The sequence below is a fragment of the Leopardus geoffroyi genome, chromosome C1 (assembly GCF_018350155.1).
Source record: "Leopardus geoffroyi isolate Oge1 chromosome C1, O.geoffroyi_Oge1_pat1.0, whole genome shotgun sequence".
NCBI classification, from domain to species: domain Eukaryota; kingdom Metazoa; phylum Chordata; class Mammalia; order Carnivora; family Felidae; genus Leopardus; species Leopardus geoffroyi.
The window spans coordinates 196,657,390-196,673,525 of record NC_059328.1 but is presented as its reverse complement, the minus strand read 5'-3'; the positions used below and the strand labels follow the sequence as shown (position 1 = coordinate 196,673,525).

Sequence of the window (16,136 nt, the reverse complement as noted above, 5' to 3'; positions counted from 1 at the left end):
CGCCTCAATTTCCCTACCTTATAGAAAAACAGGTAACATGTAGCACAAAACCCCAAAATTTTCCAGAAGTCAAAATATTCACTACTCAACCTGTAATACATATGCAAGGAAGCTGGAAAATTAGCAGATATTTAATATCTTAGAAAAAAGAGCAAAGGGATGATATATAATAAGAATAATCACTAACAATACAAAATTGTTTCCAGTAATATTAAATATTTATTTTCCTCTTTCTTCTTCCTTTAGTTTTAATTGTTATAAGACTATGTGTTTTGTAAGTATTTTTATTATTACTGGGAATTCCGTTTCTCCTTACCTGGTAATTCAAAGGCAGTAGAAGGCATATGGATGAATAGATGGAGGACAGCGGTGGATATCAATCAATTGACCAGTATTTATTGATTGTCTACAATGTGATGGGATTGGTAAATGTGAGAAGGATCAAATTGAGTTAAGTCATCTCAGCAGGAGTACACTGTTTTCAGCTTCAGGCAGTTAAGGATTCATAAGGGTTTAAAGCAAAAAAGTGAAAAGTGGTCAGATTAAAACTTTAACTTTTAAGACTTGAACAAGCCAAAACACAACTTTCTACTCCCATCCCTCCCTTCGGTGTTTCTCTTAAAAACAGTCTTACAAACTAATCAGTTTAGTACATGAGTGTTCAATTGGGAACCAGATGTTTTCGAGTCTTCTTCTATTATTCACCTGAAACTAAGATTGTATAATATGCAACACAGTATTTCTAAAGCTTGAACGCAGAAGATGCAGCCTAATTTATAAATAAAAATGTATGTTACTTCTGCTTTATAAATAAAGTAACCTTGATTTAGCCTTACACAAAAAGTTATTTTACACAATGCTTGCTAATGTCAGGGTTTAGTTTTAGATAGATGATAGAAGATAGATAGGTGATAGATAGATGATAGATAGATAGATAAATAGATAGAGAAAATGGGACATTACTAGGTCATACAATAGAGGGACATAATCTCCTTGGGCGTGAGGGAAGACTGTGTGGAGGAAATGAGAGCTGATTTGTAATCTAAGACAGTATTAGCTCTACCCAAATCTGCATCTGAAGCATACTAGGAGGAGCGTAGCAGTGTGTGGTGAGGGGCTGTTCCAGGTGAAGGGAGGAATAAGTGCAAAGACAGAAGAGCCAACAGAATTTTCCGGTTGGTTTGAGCCATGGAGTTCCAGCTGAGGAATCCCTAGAAAAGAAGCTAGAGTGACAGGGTCAAGTTGCTTGGAGACTTTTGTCAGTTATAGGATAGAAGAGGCAGTTGCACATGCACATGACAGCGTGTGTGCGCATGTGCACATGTATTGGAGGGGGGTAGTGGAAAATGAGGAAATGATGAAAAGTGCATGGGGTCCAAGAGGAGAATTAAAGAGGCATGCATTAGTCTTCCCTCCTATGTCTTGGACTAAGTCTGAGCCTTTATGGAGTCAGGAGCTAAGTTGTGGAAGAAGTTTTTAAGGGAACTATCTGAGACTAGGGTCTCAGATACTCTCGAGACTATTCTCAAGAATAGAAATTAATGTCGCTGGGGGCAAATTATGGCACGTGTTGAGAAGTGCATAGAACTCTTCGCTAAGGCAGTATGGAAGATCGCAAGGTTCTCATGGGTGAGGAAGCTGGAAGGGCGTCATTCGCTGTTTTCAATGATCATAAGCTCCAAATTCTCAAGCACCGAGAGACAGACACCACTAGAGGGGCAGTAGCATTTCCACAGCAGCTCCAGCTGAAGGTTTAAAGAATGCAGAGCCCTGAGGAAAATAACCAAGGAAGTATTCACAAACATCAGTGAGGCTCACTGGGGAACCCCACAAATATCTGGAAATAGCTACAGGTACTCTGCAGGCAGGTTGGGGCAAGAAACAGCGGCAAATGTCTACAGGTACATTTGGCTACAGGGGCAAATGGCTACAGGTACTCTGCAGGCAGGTTGGGCCAAGAAACAGCAAGGTTTGTGTTATGACTATGACACCCCCAAACTTTAAAAAAGCAAAAACTCAGATGACAATGTGTTGCCAGTTTAACGTTTATTTATTTTTTTTGAGACAGAGAGAGACAGAGCATGAACGGGGGAGGGTCAGAGAGAGGGAGACACAGAATCCGAAACAGGCTCCAGGCTCTGAGCTGTCAGCACAGAGCCCGATGCGGGGCTCGAACTCATGGACCACGAGATCATGACCTGAGCCGAAGTTGGCTGCCCAACCGACTGAGCCACCCAGACGCCCCTACGTGTTGCCAGTTTAAATAGAGATAAACTATTCTCCTTTTATAGTTATGTATTATCTGATACATTTATGGTCATCTTGGGCTAGAACGTAAGCCAAGGCAGAAGCACTTGGGTGGTTCAGTTGGTTAAGCATCTGACTTCAGCTCAGGTCATGATTTCCCAGTTCGTGAGTCCGAGCCCCACACTGGGCTGTGTGCTGACAGCTCAGAGCCTGTTTCAGATTCTGTGTGTGTGTGTCTTTCTCTCTCTGCTTTTCCCTGGCTCTCTCTCTCTCTCTCTCTCTCTCTCTCTCTCTCAAAACTAAATAAACATTAAAAATTTTTAAAAAAAGATGAGCCAAGACAAAAATCAGGCATCTTATTCTCTTATGTCCTTAGGCAGAGACTAAAGACAAAGCCCTAGCATTCTGTTGGAGGGAGAGTGCAAAGTTTGAAACAGGAAATGCATCAAAATGGGCTTCCAAATCAACTGTAGGAGATTGAAATGAAAACTTAAAGCTGTGGTTCCAATCCTTCTCAGAATTTTAAAGAGAAAAGAACCCGAGCAAGAGGAGCACTGGTCAGAGCAGGCAGATGGGAGGTATCTCAGTGACTTCCAGAGGGGAGTATATGAGTTTTACATGTGCTGGGGAAGCATATGCATAGATGAGCCAGGTCCACTGGCATCCAAATAAGACAGAGGCAGAACTGAATTGAATGATACATCATATGTGGACAAAAAAATTGGCTCAGATCACATGAGAGCTTTTAGTGTTCTAGAAATGTCACATTTTTTCACAGGAAGACACTTATTTAAAAATATTCAGCAACTATAAATAAACTCAACTGCTTGAACTCATAGATGAGTAAGCCACACTTAAGAAAATAGTTATTGGAAATTTTTAGTTCTGTATGATGGCAGTTTGCTTTGTAATAAGTATAGCTCCTAACATTGATGTAATTGTCTTAAGAAGGAAAGTTATATGCACATGTTCCCACCTACTGAACTTTATGGTTTTCAGTCAGTGGCATGCGACTCTATGAAACTAAAGAATATTAGGAATGATTTGCTTATGCTCAATTATAACAAAGGTGTCAGACACTCAACCTCCTCCCTATAATGTCTGAATGTATTTGCACAATATGAATTCTCAGAGAAAAGCTCAGCTTTGATCTGTTAATCTAGAGGTTGCTGTATTAATAGTTTACACACTTCATTGATTTTTAATTAATTTCTAAAGAGGCACAGAGGATAACTACTATAGCCCACAGATATCACGGTTCTCATTGCAATCCACATCTTTATTGATCGGCTGCGTAAGGAGCAGAAGTAATCCATTTTAAGTATACTTTTCTGAGAGAGCGTGGACACTATACAATTCACTTCTGTCCTTGTAATCATATTGGCAAGAGGTCAGTGAGGAGGAAAACCTATAGCATGTTTAGTATTCTCTTGATCCAGGCAGATGAGCTTTTTGACCCATTATTCATTTGGTAGGGAAGCGGTGACTTCTCACACGTGCTTTTTTTAAATTTTTTTTTAACGTTTATTTATTTTTGAGACAGAGAGAGACAGAGCATGAACGGGGGAGGGGCAGAGAGAGAGAGAGACACAGAATCCGAAACAGGCTCCAGGCTCTGAGCCATCAGCCCAGAGCCCGACGCGGGGCTCGAACTCACGGACCGTGAGATCGTGACCTGAGCTGAAGTAGGATGCTTAACCGACTGAGCCACCCAGGCGCCCCTCACACATGCTTTTTAACTTATTTTTGTTTTTTGTTTCTTTATTATTATTTCATTTCTGTAAGACACTCTGGAATCCCAAGCAGACTATCCTGCACATTCTTGCAATGGAAATTTCCAAAAGCTTGTGAAGGGTGGTAAATGAAATTTCTGGAGAAATATCTGAAGAGAATGTAGAGAACCAGAAGAAAAATTTTGTTTTCCCAGCCAGCCTCAGGAATCTGTAAATGTTGTCTTCATTCATTCCCCCTGGTATGCTAATATCACCAGCTGGGGTTTGGCCAGAGTGCTGAAAGTCTGGCTTCCTTCCACCTATCCTAAATATTGCAGACTTTTAAACTTACCCCACCTACGCTGCAAAGAAAAATTGCTACTGCCTGAATAGGCTTACAAGATTTTGGTATTATTGTTCATTTAATCCAACTACAAACATCGATTGAGTAATAGTTAACTGTCAGGCAATCTTCAAATTGCGGAATATGTAGTGAATAACAAGTAGTCAATGCAACTGTGTCTGGAAGCACCATTCATTCTAGGGGATCCCAGCAAAACTAAAGAGATTTGTTTACTAGGTATAAGAATTTTCTCTTCATTGATTTTAGAGCACCCATTGTTTACAAAACAATTATTCAGTTATATATCCTGTCTTTGTTAGTGTCATATATGGTTTTATAGCCTATTGACTATAGTTGTATGTATATGGTCATATAATGTAATAGTTAAATTTGTTGCCTCTGGAGTCAAGCTGCCTATAGTCAAATCTTGCACTGTCACCTTTGGGCAAGTTATTTTATTATTTCTCTGTGCATCAGTTTCGTCATCTTAAAATGGAAATAGTAGTAGTACAGATCTCTTTGGGTTCTTGTGAGCTCCACTAAAACAGTCCCCTGGCATAGAGTGCTTAAATAAAGGTTAGCTAGTTTTTACCTACAAAAATAGGAAGTGTTAACATGCATAGTTATATTGTATTCCTCATACCATTTCAGTGCTCCCTTAACAAAAAACTTCTACAAGTTCCATTTTCCAGAGTGACTATCACTATTATTGTTTGTCTAGATTCTCCTACACTAAAATTAGTACTGAACAGATTTTTTTTTATATTGTGAAGCAAATTCATATCATTTCACATGGTGTTAGTGTTAAATGTAGTCTTGTTTGTAGTGTCAAAGAGATGGAGGTAAGTTTAGTGCCCACCAAGTGTGGAATAGACAATAAATTGAGAGTGTTTGCCTGTGTTATATATGTGTATGTGTTTATGTGTGGATATAATTTAATACAATGACAAGGAGTAGTGAACTGGATTTTGTTTAGCATTATGCTTGAATCTAAAAACGTATGATGAGTAAAACATGTTTTTTTTAATGCACAATACGATTTATATGTTAAAATAATACACACCAATTTAAAAATAAGTAAAGATAAATAAACATGGATGGATTGGAAGGATGTGAATGGAAAAAAAAAGTTGTGAACACTTATGATGGATAGGAGAATGGGATTGGGGTGGAAGATATAGGGGAGCAATGATAATCACACTCATGGATTATGGAATATGAGTAACTCAAAATTCTGTGAATCTGAGATCCTAAAAGAAACCAAAGACAAAACCCACACATATTGCCTTGAGTTGGCTCCTAGAAAACAGTGTCTGAGACAGATTTTCATGCAGGAAGTTTTTTTGGCAAGTGTTCTCAGGAGCAATACCTGTAAAGCCATGAAAAATATTAGGTTAGAGGAAAAAGTTGAGCCGTGGTGAAATCATGACAGAGATCTCACCCAATCTTAGGAGAAAGCCCTGGAACTTGCATAGTTTTTCATAGTTGTCCAAGCGTGGATGGACTTTGTAACTGCATCAGCCAGTTGTTGGATGTGGGTTGACTCTGTGAGAGGACGAAAACCCCAGCAAAGCAGCAGTTGGGGTGGGGGTATCAGGGCAACCAAAATGATGTAGCTGAGATGAGAGCGACCAGCAGCCAACACTCCCAGAAGCTGACAGTGTGAGTCCGCTGGTCCTGAAGAAGTTTCTGGACGATATACCACAGCACCTCCTAGATGCATGTGTGTGTGTGTGTGTGTGTGTGTGTGTGTGTGTGTGTGTGTGTGTGACACAAACACCCACTCAAATATATTATTGGGAATATTTGATAAACACATTTCAAATATCAACACATATTGTTTTCATTGCACATTATTAAACTCATATAAATTTAGCCCTCAGTATTTCAAAATCTCCATAAGAACTACAGCCTAATCACATTACGTAAAGATCATCAGTGCAATTGGAAGATGTAAGAATTAACCATGACTATTAACTCCAGGCTAGTTTAGGAGAGCCATGTGAATCTGCTTTTCTTCTTCTGAGAAGAATAGTAGGAGAACATCTGGGGACAAATAGAGTGAGAAAGAAAGGTTACTTTGCCTAACAGTACTGCGTACCTTTTCTTTCTCTTAAGTAGTCAAATTGTATTTTCAATACAATTAGAGGTTACTTATTTAGAAAACGCATAGTATCTTAGAATATTGAATGTTCTAGGTGTTTTTACAAACATGAGGGCACTGATTCCTGAAGACAATCTTCAGGGTACATACTATTATTGTCCCCATTTGATGGATAAGGAAATTGAAACGCACAAATAAATTGACCAAGGACACAGAGCTAGTAAGAGCTGGGGGTTATTTCTAAAGTCTGTTATTTTAAACATTGGATGCATGAAACTGACTTTTACTAAAACATGTTCACGGCTCTTGCTAAACATTTGAAGGAAGGCACCTAGTCTACATCTTTCTTTACTATTCTCTGTGTCTTTTATTGGCCCACAATTTAGTATTTTATATAGATCTATTGTACAATTCCATCTATCATGGAATAAAAATTTAAAGCTGGAGGACACCTCAGAGATCATTTAGGCCAATCTGTCACTTTTATAGGAGAAGTGAAATGAGTATCTGAGGTCAAAAACCTAGTGAGCAGCATGTCTGGGACTTCTGACTCTAACATTCAGTTCTGTGTTCTTTCTCCACTGCCATGAACAAGCTTTTGCTAGTTGAAAAGGCTTCTCAGTTTATTTAATTATGAGCCCCCTTAGTCTCCCTTCATGCACTATTTGGATAAAGTCAGTTACTTCATCCAAAAAGGCTCCTTTCTTCCCTTGAACATGCTCATATCTTTAGCCCTAACAGAGAGCATTATAGTTGAATTTTCCCCCCCTCAGGCATAGAATTGCTTTTAGAAGGAAAATTAGAAAAGAGGAGTGATTTTCATTTGAGGCTAGCTTTCCTGAAGCTTCCTGTGTTATTAAAAAAGCTTGAGGTTATTAGAATGAAAACAGGAAAAAAGTGTACTCTTGCTAACTCCAGAGATTAATGCCTGTGAAAGCTGACTGCAGCTTGAAATTTTTAGCTCCACACATGTTTGATGAAAGTGTCACATGTCCTATATATGGGAAGCAAATATTTATTGTCAAAAATAGTCTGGTCTCTCTTGACTTGTGTTAGCTTCCTGCAGCTGGGCAGAATACATTTTCACATTGGATTAAAACATAGAAATAATGCATTTTTGCTAGACAGTTGTGATTCAAATATAATATTGAGAAGAAGGTCATTGCCAGGTGTCCGTCAATACTGTTATTTTAAAATTAAGTCAGTCACTGATATTTTTTTTTCCACAGAGCAGTTTAGATGAGTCGATTTTAACCAGAGATTAAAACTTTCAACTCAATTGTAATAAAATTATCTTTGGATTTGGTATTAAAGTGCATTTCTGAAAGCCAGAATAAGCTTTGTATTTATTAAAGCACCTTTTGAGAGGTATAAGCAAAAAAGAAAATAAGTAAGAAAACTCATTGCAGCATATAGAGCAAGTATGAAAAATGGTAAAATACTGAATGGTTTGGATAATGGTAAATTCTGAATAGTTTGAGTAAAAATCAGACTTATAGCACCTGGATCTAGAAGTAGACAAAATGCCCCTAAAACATGTCTACAGAAAACCCCCGTCAGTGCTGATAAAAGACACACAGTCCGGTACAAGTGTACTATTTTATTCACCCTTCCTGCAACATTGAAAACTCTCCAACCTATCTTATTAATTACCTTTAACTTCACTAAGATCCTAATTCTGTGATGTATTCATGGAGAGCACCAAATCTCTTAGTAGATTCCCTATTTTTTTCTTCTCTTTATATGACAACATCCTCAGGTGAATCATTACTAACATAATACTTTGAACAGTAATTATTTGGAATTTGTATCCATGCATTAATCATGATGGACTGGTTGTGGGTATATATATCACCATTTGTAAACATTTATTGAACGCCTACTGTGATATATTAGTTGGGATTCACAGATTTTCTGAAATAAGCAATTCAAGTTAATGAGGGTAAGTTGTTCTTGTTCACACTATGACTGTTGATATTTATCTGTAGAACAGTAATAAAAGCTTGCATGCCCTGCACTTACTATACGGGAGTTACGATTTAAGCTCCTTACATATATTAACTCATTTTATCTTTACAACAATCTGTGGTATAGGTGCTATTATGGCCATTTTAGAGATGAAGGTGAGTGCTAGGTTAATTAACTTGTCAGCATCACACAGCTAGAACATGGCAGAGTTGGGGTTCAATCCAGGTGATTGACCCCAGAATCTGCACTCAGACCAACTCCACCATCCTTCATATCCTGTGGTCAAAGCAAGAATTAAGTTTCCAATGTATATGATTCAAATTCCCACTAAATAAGAAAAAGGTTCCATAATTTAGCTGAATTTTAAATAAAAATACAAGTCAGTCACTTGCATTATTCCCTGAAATTCACAGAAATCTCTTATAATATTTTGTTCCAAAAGAACTAGGATCTTCTAAAGCCATATGACTTCATTGTGTACATTAATTTCTTCATGCTCACACAACCCTGTAACTCACCAAGAGAGTGGGTAGGCTTAAAAATGCAGACTTTAGAACCCCACAGGAACCAAATCCCAGTTCTGTCACTCATTAGATGACTTGGAGGAAGTAACTTGACCTCTCTGAGATTTGGTTTTCTCGTATTTAAAATGGGACGAGGGGCGCCTGGGTGGCTCAGTCGGTTGAGCGTCCAACTTCAGCTCGGGTCATGATCTCACAGTCTGTGAGTTCGAGCCCCGCGTCGGGCTCTGTGCTGACAGCTCAGAGCCCGGGGCCTGTTTCAGATTCTGTGTCTCCCTCTCTCTCTGACCCTTCCCCGTTCATGCTCTGTCTGTCTCTGTCTCAAAAATAAATAAACGTTAAAAAAAATTTTTTTAAAAATGGGATGAAAACAGTACGCTTCTCAGAGGATTGAGTTAACCTGCCAATGTAGAAGCATTTAGTTCTGCTGTGTTCTGAGTACTCAGTCAATGTTAGCTGTCATTATTGTCAGTGTTCATAGTCCCATAATGTACTCCACCCAGGCAGACATGGCACGGACATGGGAATTGCTACAAGGGAGAGTAAGTTTCTTTTCAACCAACGCAGCATTATCCCTTCAGTGATAATGAATGGCCCTTCTTTTTTAATCTTCAAACTTTAAGGGACTTCATCCAGTTTATTTTTGTCACTGCTATTTCTAATAACTGCCTCCTTAATTGCATAACGCTCCGATTTAAGGAGTGATTTTATTTTGAAGGAATCTAACAGAGACTGTGATTCTAATGAAATCATCCACCAAGAAAATCCTATCTTAATAATTGCAATGTGGAGAAAACTATCATGAACAATCCAATAGATGATTCAACACTCTAATTCAGGTGTGAAAGTAGAACTAAGGTAGCAGTCATAATTAATGATCTAAAAGCAGTCATAACCATGATGTTCCATAGTTACAAAGCAACCATACAAATGTATTTTGATGATTTGGTAATGATATAGATGCTTCTGTTTTTATCTTTTAATCATGGTCAGGTGAGTGAGGGAAACTATACATAAATTACCATCTGGTTGCCTGAATTGAGTTTTCATTATGTTGAAGAAAACATTTTTTTAAGACAAATAGAATTGAGGTTCAGAGGTTCAGGATAGTCTATCACCTGCTAAGACTTGGCATATAGAATATCAAAGAACATATGGAGTTTTTGAAGTTTTGCTTGTAATATGGATATGTCATTAGGGTCTTAAGCTTCTTGGTGAATGTTAGCTCCCTATTGGTATAGAATATATCACTATTCTTGCACATGGTGAAGAAATATATGCGTATTTGCATTAGGATAATATTTAGTTAAAGGAATTATTATCCACCTAAATTACAAAAGTCAGAAAATAGAATCATTTGTAATTTATACTCCTCTTCATTATTCAATTACCAGGATGGTTACTTTACTGTATAAGTGTAACTTGAAATTGTTCTCTCCCTGAAATTTCTTGTGGACTAGTTTAGCTGAAGGTTCAGATGATCGTACATGAGGAGCTAGACGAGTATCATAAATGAATTCGTGGGTAGTAATAGTGAGTGGTGGGATCCTGGCCAACTAGAGGTGCCCTCAATGGGGTACAGCCAGTAATCAGCTAAAGAGGATGTTTGAGAGTTTCCCAGTGTGTGGGCCAAAAATATATATGCATATAAACTGCATATAAGCTGGATATAGCTCAGACTGCCAGTCTGCAAACTTTATCTCTCATCCTTTTCCACCTCATCACTTCTCTTCTGCATTGTGACAGTGGCTCCTGACTTCTGCTGTATTTGTGTCCAGTCCTTTGTTTATACACCAGGTGATTTTTTTGCAAGACTCCAATAATCACTGTGTCACTCTCCTTTTTCAAACAACCTCTGCATCACCACAGTGAAGTGCAGATTATCTACCACAACACGTAAGAGGCCCTTTTTGAATCAAGCCTCTTCTTACTTTGTCAGCCTCACCACTCATCACTCTCCCTTCTTTATGAATAATGATTTAGAAATACAGAATTACGTACCTTTGTCCCAGTACACCATGGTATTGATGCCCCTGTGTGTGTTCTCTGTAACTGCAATTTTGCCCAACTCATCTTGCCCAACTGATGGACATCATTCAAACATTACTTAGGCCTCAGGACCTCCCTGAAGGTTCCCCTCTCGTGCACATTTCTAGGCTATACTACAAATGGTCCTCAAAACACAGCTCTCCTTAAATGCCTTACATGTGTCACATTGATCCGTTCAAGCCTGTATTCCACGTCTGCCCACTTTATTAACAGCTCTGTCTTCCTGCAATGAATAGATATTCTCTGACTCTTTTTTTGTTCCCTGATGTCTAGCACAGTGCCTGGAACATAGTGTGTGTTCTGTCATTGTGTGTGGATCTGAATATTAACTTGTTGCAAACACACTTTCCATATTCTGATATGAAAGTGGTAGGAAAGATAATGATGAATGTTTTTGTGGACATTTCTTAAAAGGGCAAATAATTAAAAATATTTTATCTCCAAGACAATAAATCTATTTTTTGATCCCTTAGTCATATAAGGGTTATATGTTTTCAGATTCATTTTATTCTAGGAATTTATTAGTTGGCATAATCCAAGAGAAAACACTGTTTAGGAAAGAGGACGAAACCTTATAAATCTCACTTGTGGACTGATTTCAGAAAACACAAATACACTACTGACCAGTTGGACCATATCAGGCAGTACGTCCACTGGTTGTGTTTAATGGGCATTTATAGTATAGTGTTTGGCTCATGATGCTGTTTGAAGCAATCTTCTCTTTACACTACACTGAGTATATGGTTCATTTTTTTTTTTTACCTGTGTGATTTATGTGTCTGTTTTCCGCAGCTTTTGTTTTGATATCAAAAACCATTAATCCTTCAAAGTCCTGCAATTGTGATATTAACTACCAACAGCTTTGATTTGGAATTGGCATGAGAGTATGCTTTAATGATTTTATAATAATTCTGATTTGTTTTTAGCGACAATGTTTTTTACCACTGAAATCCTCAAATACAGAATTTCCTCTAACACTTGAATAAAAATATGTTGCGCCCATCTAGGCCTCTGAGTTTGCTTCTTTTCATCAACTTTTAGTTAAGGCGAATGTTTAATTACTCTTAGTTTATTTACTGGCAAGGTACAATTTTATTTATTGCTTTTATGAATTATGGAGATATATATATCCCCATATGAATATATATGGATATATGTAAATTGTTGGCAATCAGTAATGAATTTTATTTTAATAACCCTATATGTTTTTTGAAGAAAACATATTAAAGGCTAATATCAGGGTCACTATAAACAATGTATATTCACTTGCAGGTTGTTCTAATGACTACTATTGTCATTGACACCATTTTAAAAAAGTATAGGCTTTTCATGCCTCTGGGGTATAATTCATTTTTTGCCTAATTAATAAGAATAATATAATTCTTCAGCTTTGATAGAAACTATGATGGTGATTTTGGTGCCATTAAACCTGCATATGAAGTTTTTGGGTTTTTTTTTTTTTTAATTACGGTTGGTGTGTTTGGAGAAGGGGTGTAAGGGGAGAGTGACATCAAGCAGGAGTTATTGAGAAGAAAACAACTAGAAATGTGTGGGTCTCTTAGCTTATCTGCTGAGACGCACGCACATTTCACTGATGGAAGTGTTTGCAAGAGAGTACAAAATCTCTGGGGAAAAAATGATCTAACATTTAGTTCATATACAGGTAATTCATTCTTTACAGGACTTTAGGGGAAAAGGCCAAAAGCTATTTGCCATTTGCTTTTTTATCCCTTTATTGGGTTTTTCGTAATTTTGAAAAATATTCCAGGATTCTGGCTTCACTTAGAGAAATCAAGCACTTGCAACTGAAGGCAAAGGAACTACTTTTTAGACAATAGAAAAGCCTAGGCATTAACTGTCTTTTTGGAACTTGGTGTTTTTCAGGGAATGATGTACCTGGAGGAAAGACGGCTTGTTCATCGGGATTTGGCAGCCCGAAATGTCTTAGTGAAATCTCCAAACCATGTGAAAATCACAGATTTTGGACTAGCTAGGCTCTTAGAAGGAGATGAAAAAGAGTATAATGCTGATGGAGGAAAGGTGGGTATCTTTTTAGAACAATATTGCTTGAAAATATAGTATGATATCCTTTTATCTCCTTATATGTTATAAGAAGAAGTCAATAAGCCTGAGGTTAAGAGATTATAAAATCTCAACTCTACCATTTGCCTTCTCTCCCACCCAGGGTCAAATGTATATATATGAACCAACTTCCATTTCTCAAAAGTAGCCAAAATAAGACAATTCATCTCTAGTGGTCCTTATGTCACATCCAGTGTGGGAAGTAAGTGGATCCTTTGGAAATCCAGATATTACACTTAAGGGCCATAGACATTACTTCATTGATCCTAAGAACGCAGGGCTAGCTACTACAGAGAGACCCAACTATTCTTTCATAGTAACCTGGCTAGTACCAAGAACCATAACTCACTGGAAAGTTCATCATCCTATTTAACTTCGAATCCTCCTATACCAGGTACAACAGATTCCTCTTAATATGGTTGTATTTTTTTAAGCTTTTATCATAGAATATGATTGACCAATTTACTTTGTTCATTTTTTGATTCTCTCCACCAGAATGCAGCCTGCTATGTCCCAGGAATCTTAACAGTGCCATTGCCTCTTCTACTTTTCTGACTCTCTAGTCTCAGGCCCTGCCTGACAACTGTATTCCTGCCATATGGTCCCAGCTCATGCCTTAGTTCTGGCTCTTGTTTTTCTCATTAACCTGATGCTAAGATTGCTGGCCTTGTCTATACAGTGAGGATATCTCTTCTCCATCTGGAGGTACCCCTAGCTTATATGGCAAAACTTGGACCAGGAGAGGCCAAATGAAATAAGCAAATGCAACCTTAACCTATGTATAAACTCATGCTAACAAAAAAAGTTATTAAAGTGTCATATAAATATATTTATCATGTGCCTTATTTATCATGAGCCATCCAAATATATGTTATAAATATTTTGCATTGCTTTCAAATGCTTAGCATTAATTTTATGTATCATGTAGTATATGATTTTCATATAACTTTGTATGATATCTTATATAACTATATATCTTCAAATCTTATCACCAGACAAAAGAAAATAAAATTTAAAAAAACTTAAGGTTTGTAGTATTTCCTGACCTTTCCTTGATTTTATTAGACTATTTTGCCTGTTTACTACCAAGTTGCAGCAGTTTGAGACCACAGCTTTGAAATTCACTACAAGATTGCACAGTAGAAGTCCATAAATCACATGACTTGACTTGTCTTAAGAACATACAGCTGTAGGATTTGTCTAAAGCAAGATTCATTATAGCTTTAAATGCCTAGTTACCATTAAGTCTTTATCAAGCCACCTGTGATTTAAACTTACTTCTTTAACACAATGTCCGTAGTCCATAAAGTCAGCTAACTCCTTGCCCATAGGGAAATTACTTTCAATGTGTCTTCTGTTCCCTTTCACTGAATGCCATGATTCTGTCATAGAGTTACCTTGATGTCACCTTGGTGAGCAGCGAACCTCATGATTTCAAAGGCCTATTTAGTTTTAAGCTTTCAACTGCAAAGTAGAAGTGTTTATCTTTATTCTGTAGAACCTAATTATATTTTCAGCTATATAATGCTGCCCTTCCTAGTTGAAACTTACTCTGCTGACCCATCATCAGCAGGGTATGTGAGTTGTTTTTCTTGTAGTGGTAATAGATTGGTACTGATCCTCTCATATTCTTTTATATAATACCTATTTTGGTATGTATTTTCAATACTGGCTAACCAAAACAAGGGAGACCATTTGTGGCTGGGGAATGAAGCAAGCCTAACTTTGGAATACATTATTGTGGGTGTTTTAAGTGACCAGATTATATGAGAGGAAAAAGGAAAGGGCAAGTGTAGAAAGAGTCCATTGTACTGGTGGTCAGAAATGTTCTGAAGGGATAACTGAAAATGTAAGGAGTCTCATTTTGGGGGCAAAAATGTAATAGACCATATTTTTAGAAGCACATATCTTAGATGTTTAGAATAGTATTGAGAGTCATAATAACTAGTAACTGAATTAATTGCTGAACATTAAGAAATAGAGAAAATGATACTTATTTTATTCTTTTACTTGTCATTGTTTTTGAAGCTTTTAAAAATATATCTTTAGGTTATTTCACTTTTAGAATTTTATAAATTTCAATTCATTGTTCCCTGTATTAAAAAATAACATTTATTATTAAGTACTGCTGGTGGGAATGCAAACTGATATAGCCACTCTGGAAAACAGTATGGAGGTTCCTCAAAAAATTAAAAATAGAACTACCCTACGACCCAGAATTTGCAATACTAGGTATTTATCCAAGGGATACAGGTGTGCTGTTTCAAAGGGGCACATGCACCCCAATGTTTATCGCAGCGCTATCGACAATAGCCAAAGTATGGAAAGAACCCAAATGTCCATCGGTGGATGAATGGATAAAGAAGATGTGGTGTATATATATATACAATGGAGTATTATTTGGCAATCAAAAAGAATGAAATCTTGCCGTTTGCAACAATGTGGATGGAACTGGAGGGCATTATGCTAGTGAAATTAGCCAGAGAAAGACAAATATCATGACTTAATTCATATGAGGAATTTAAGATACAAAACAGATGAACATAAGGGAAGGGAAGGAAAAAATATAAAAACAGAGAGGGGAAAAAACATAAAAGGCTCTTAAATATAGAGAACAAACAGAGGGTTGCTGGAGGGGTTGTGGGAAGGGGGATGGGCTAAATGGATAAGAAGCATTAAGGAATCTATTCCTGAAATCAATGTTGCACCATATGCTAAGTTGGTTGTAAATTAAACAATAAATAAACTTTAAAAATAGCATTTATTATTATTATTATTATATTTATATTTTCTATACACACAATCAAAAAATACAACTGAGGCAAGCCTAGAAGCTCATATTTTGAGAAATGACTATAGAAATGAATTTTTATATAACTATAAAAAGTTAACTTTTTATTTCTCTTTTTATTTCTCAGATGCCAATTAAATGGATGGCTCTGGAGTGTATACACTACAGGAAGTTCACCCATCAGAGTGATGTTTGGAGTTATGGTAAATAAATCTTCCTTGTGAATTAAGCGTTTTAAGGCAAAATTAAATATATTAGGTTCATGTGAAATATCTTAAACCAACTTATTTTATTGTGTTGGAAATACTTATAAGCCTTG

General features: G+C 37.0%; 1 protein-coding gene across 6 annotated transcripts in view; it reads left to right on the top strand.

Moving 5' to 3' along the window:
- Positions 1-16,136, top strand: part of ERBB4 (erb-b2 receptor tyrosine kinase 4) — a 1,138,739-nt gene that overhangs the window by 1,071,412 nt on the left and 51,191 nt on the right. For all 6 annotated transcript variants that reach the window (XM_045481110.1, XM_045481107.1, XM_045481111.1 and 3 more), the window contains 2 exons: positions 12,829-12,984; positions 15,945-16,020. In XM_045481110.1, coding sequence (XP_045337066.1) covers positions 12,829-12,984; positions 15,945-16,020 — 232 coding nt within the window. The remainder of the gene's footprint in view (positions 1-12,828; positions 12,985-15,944; positions 16,021-16,136) is intronic.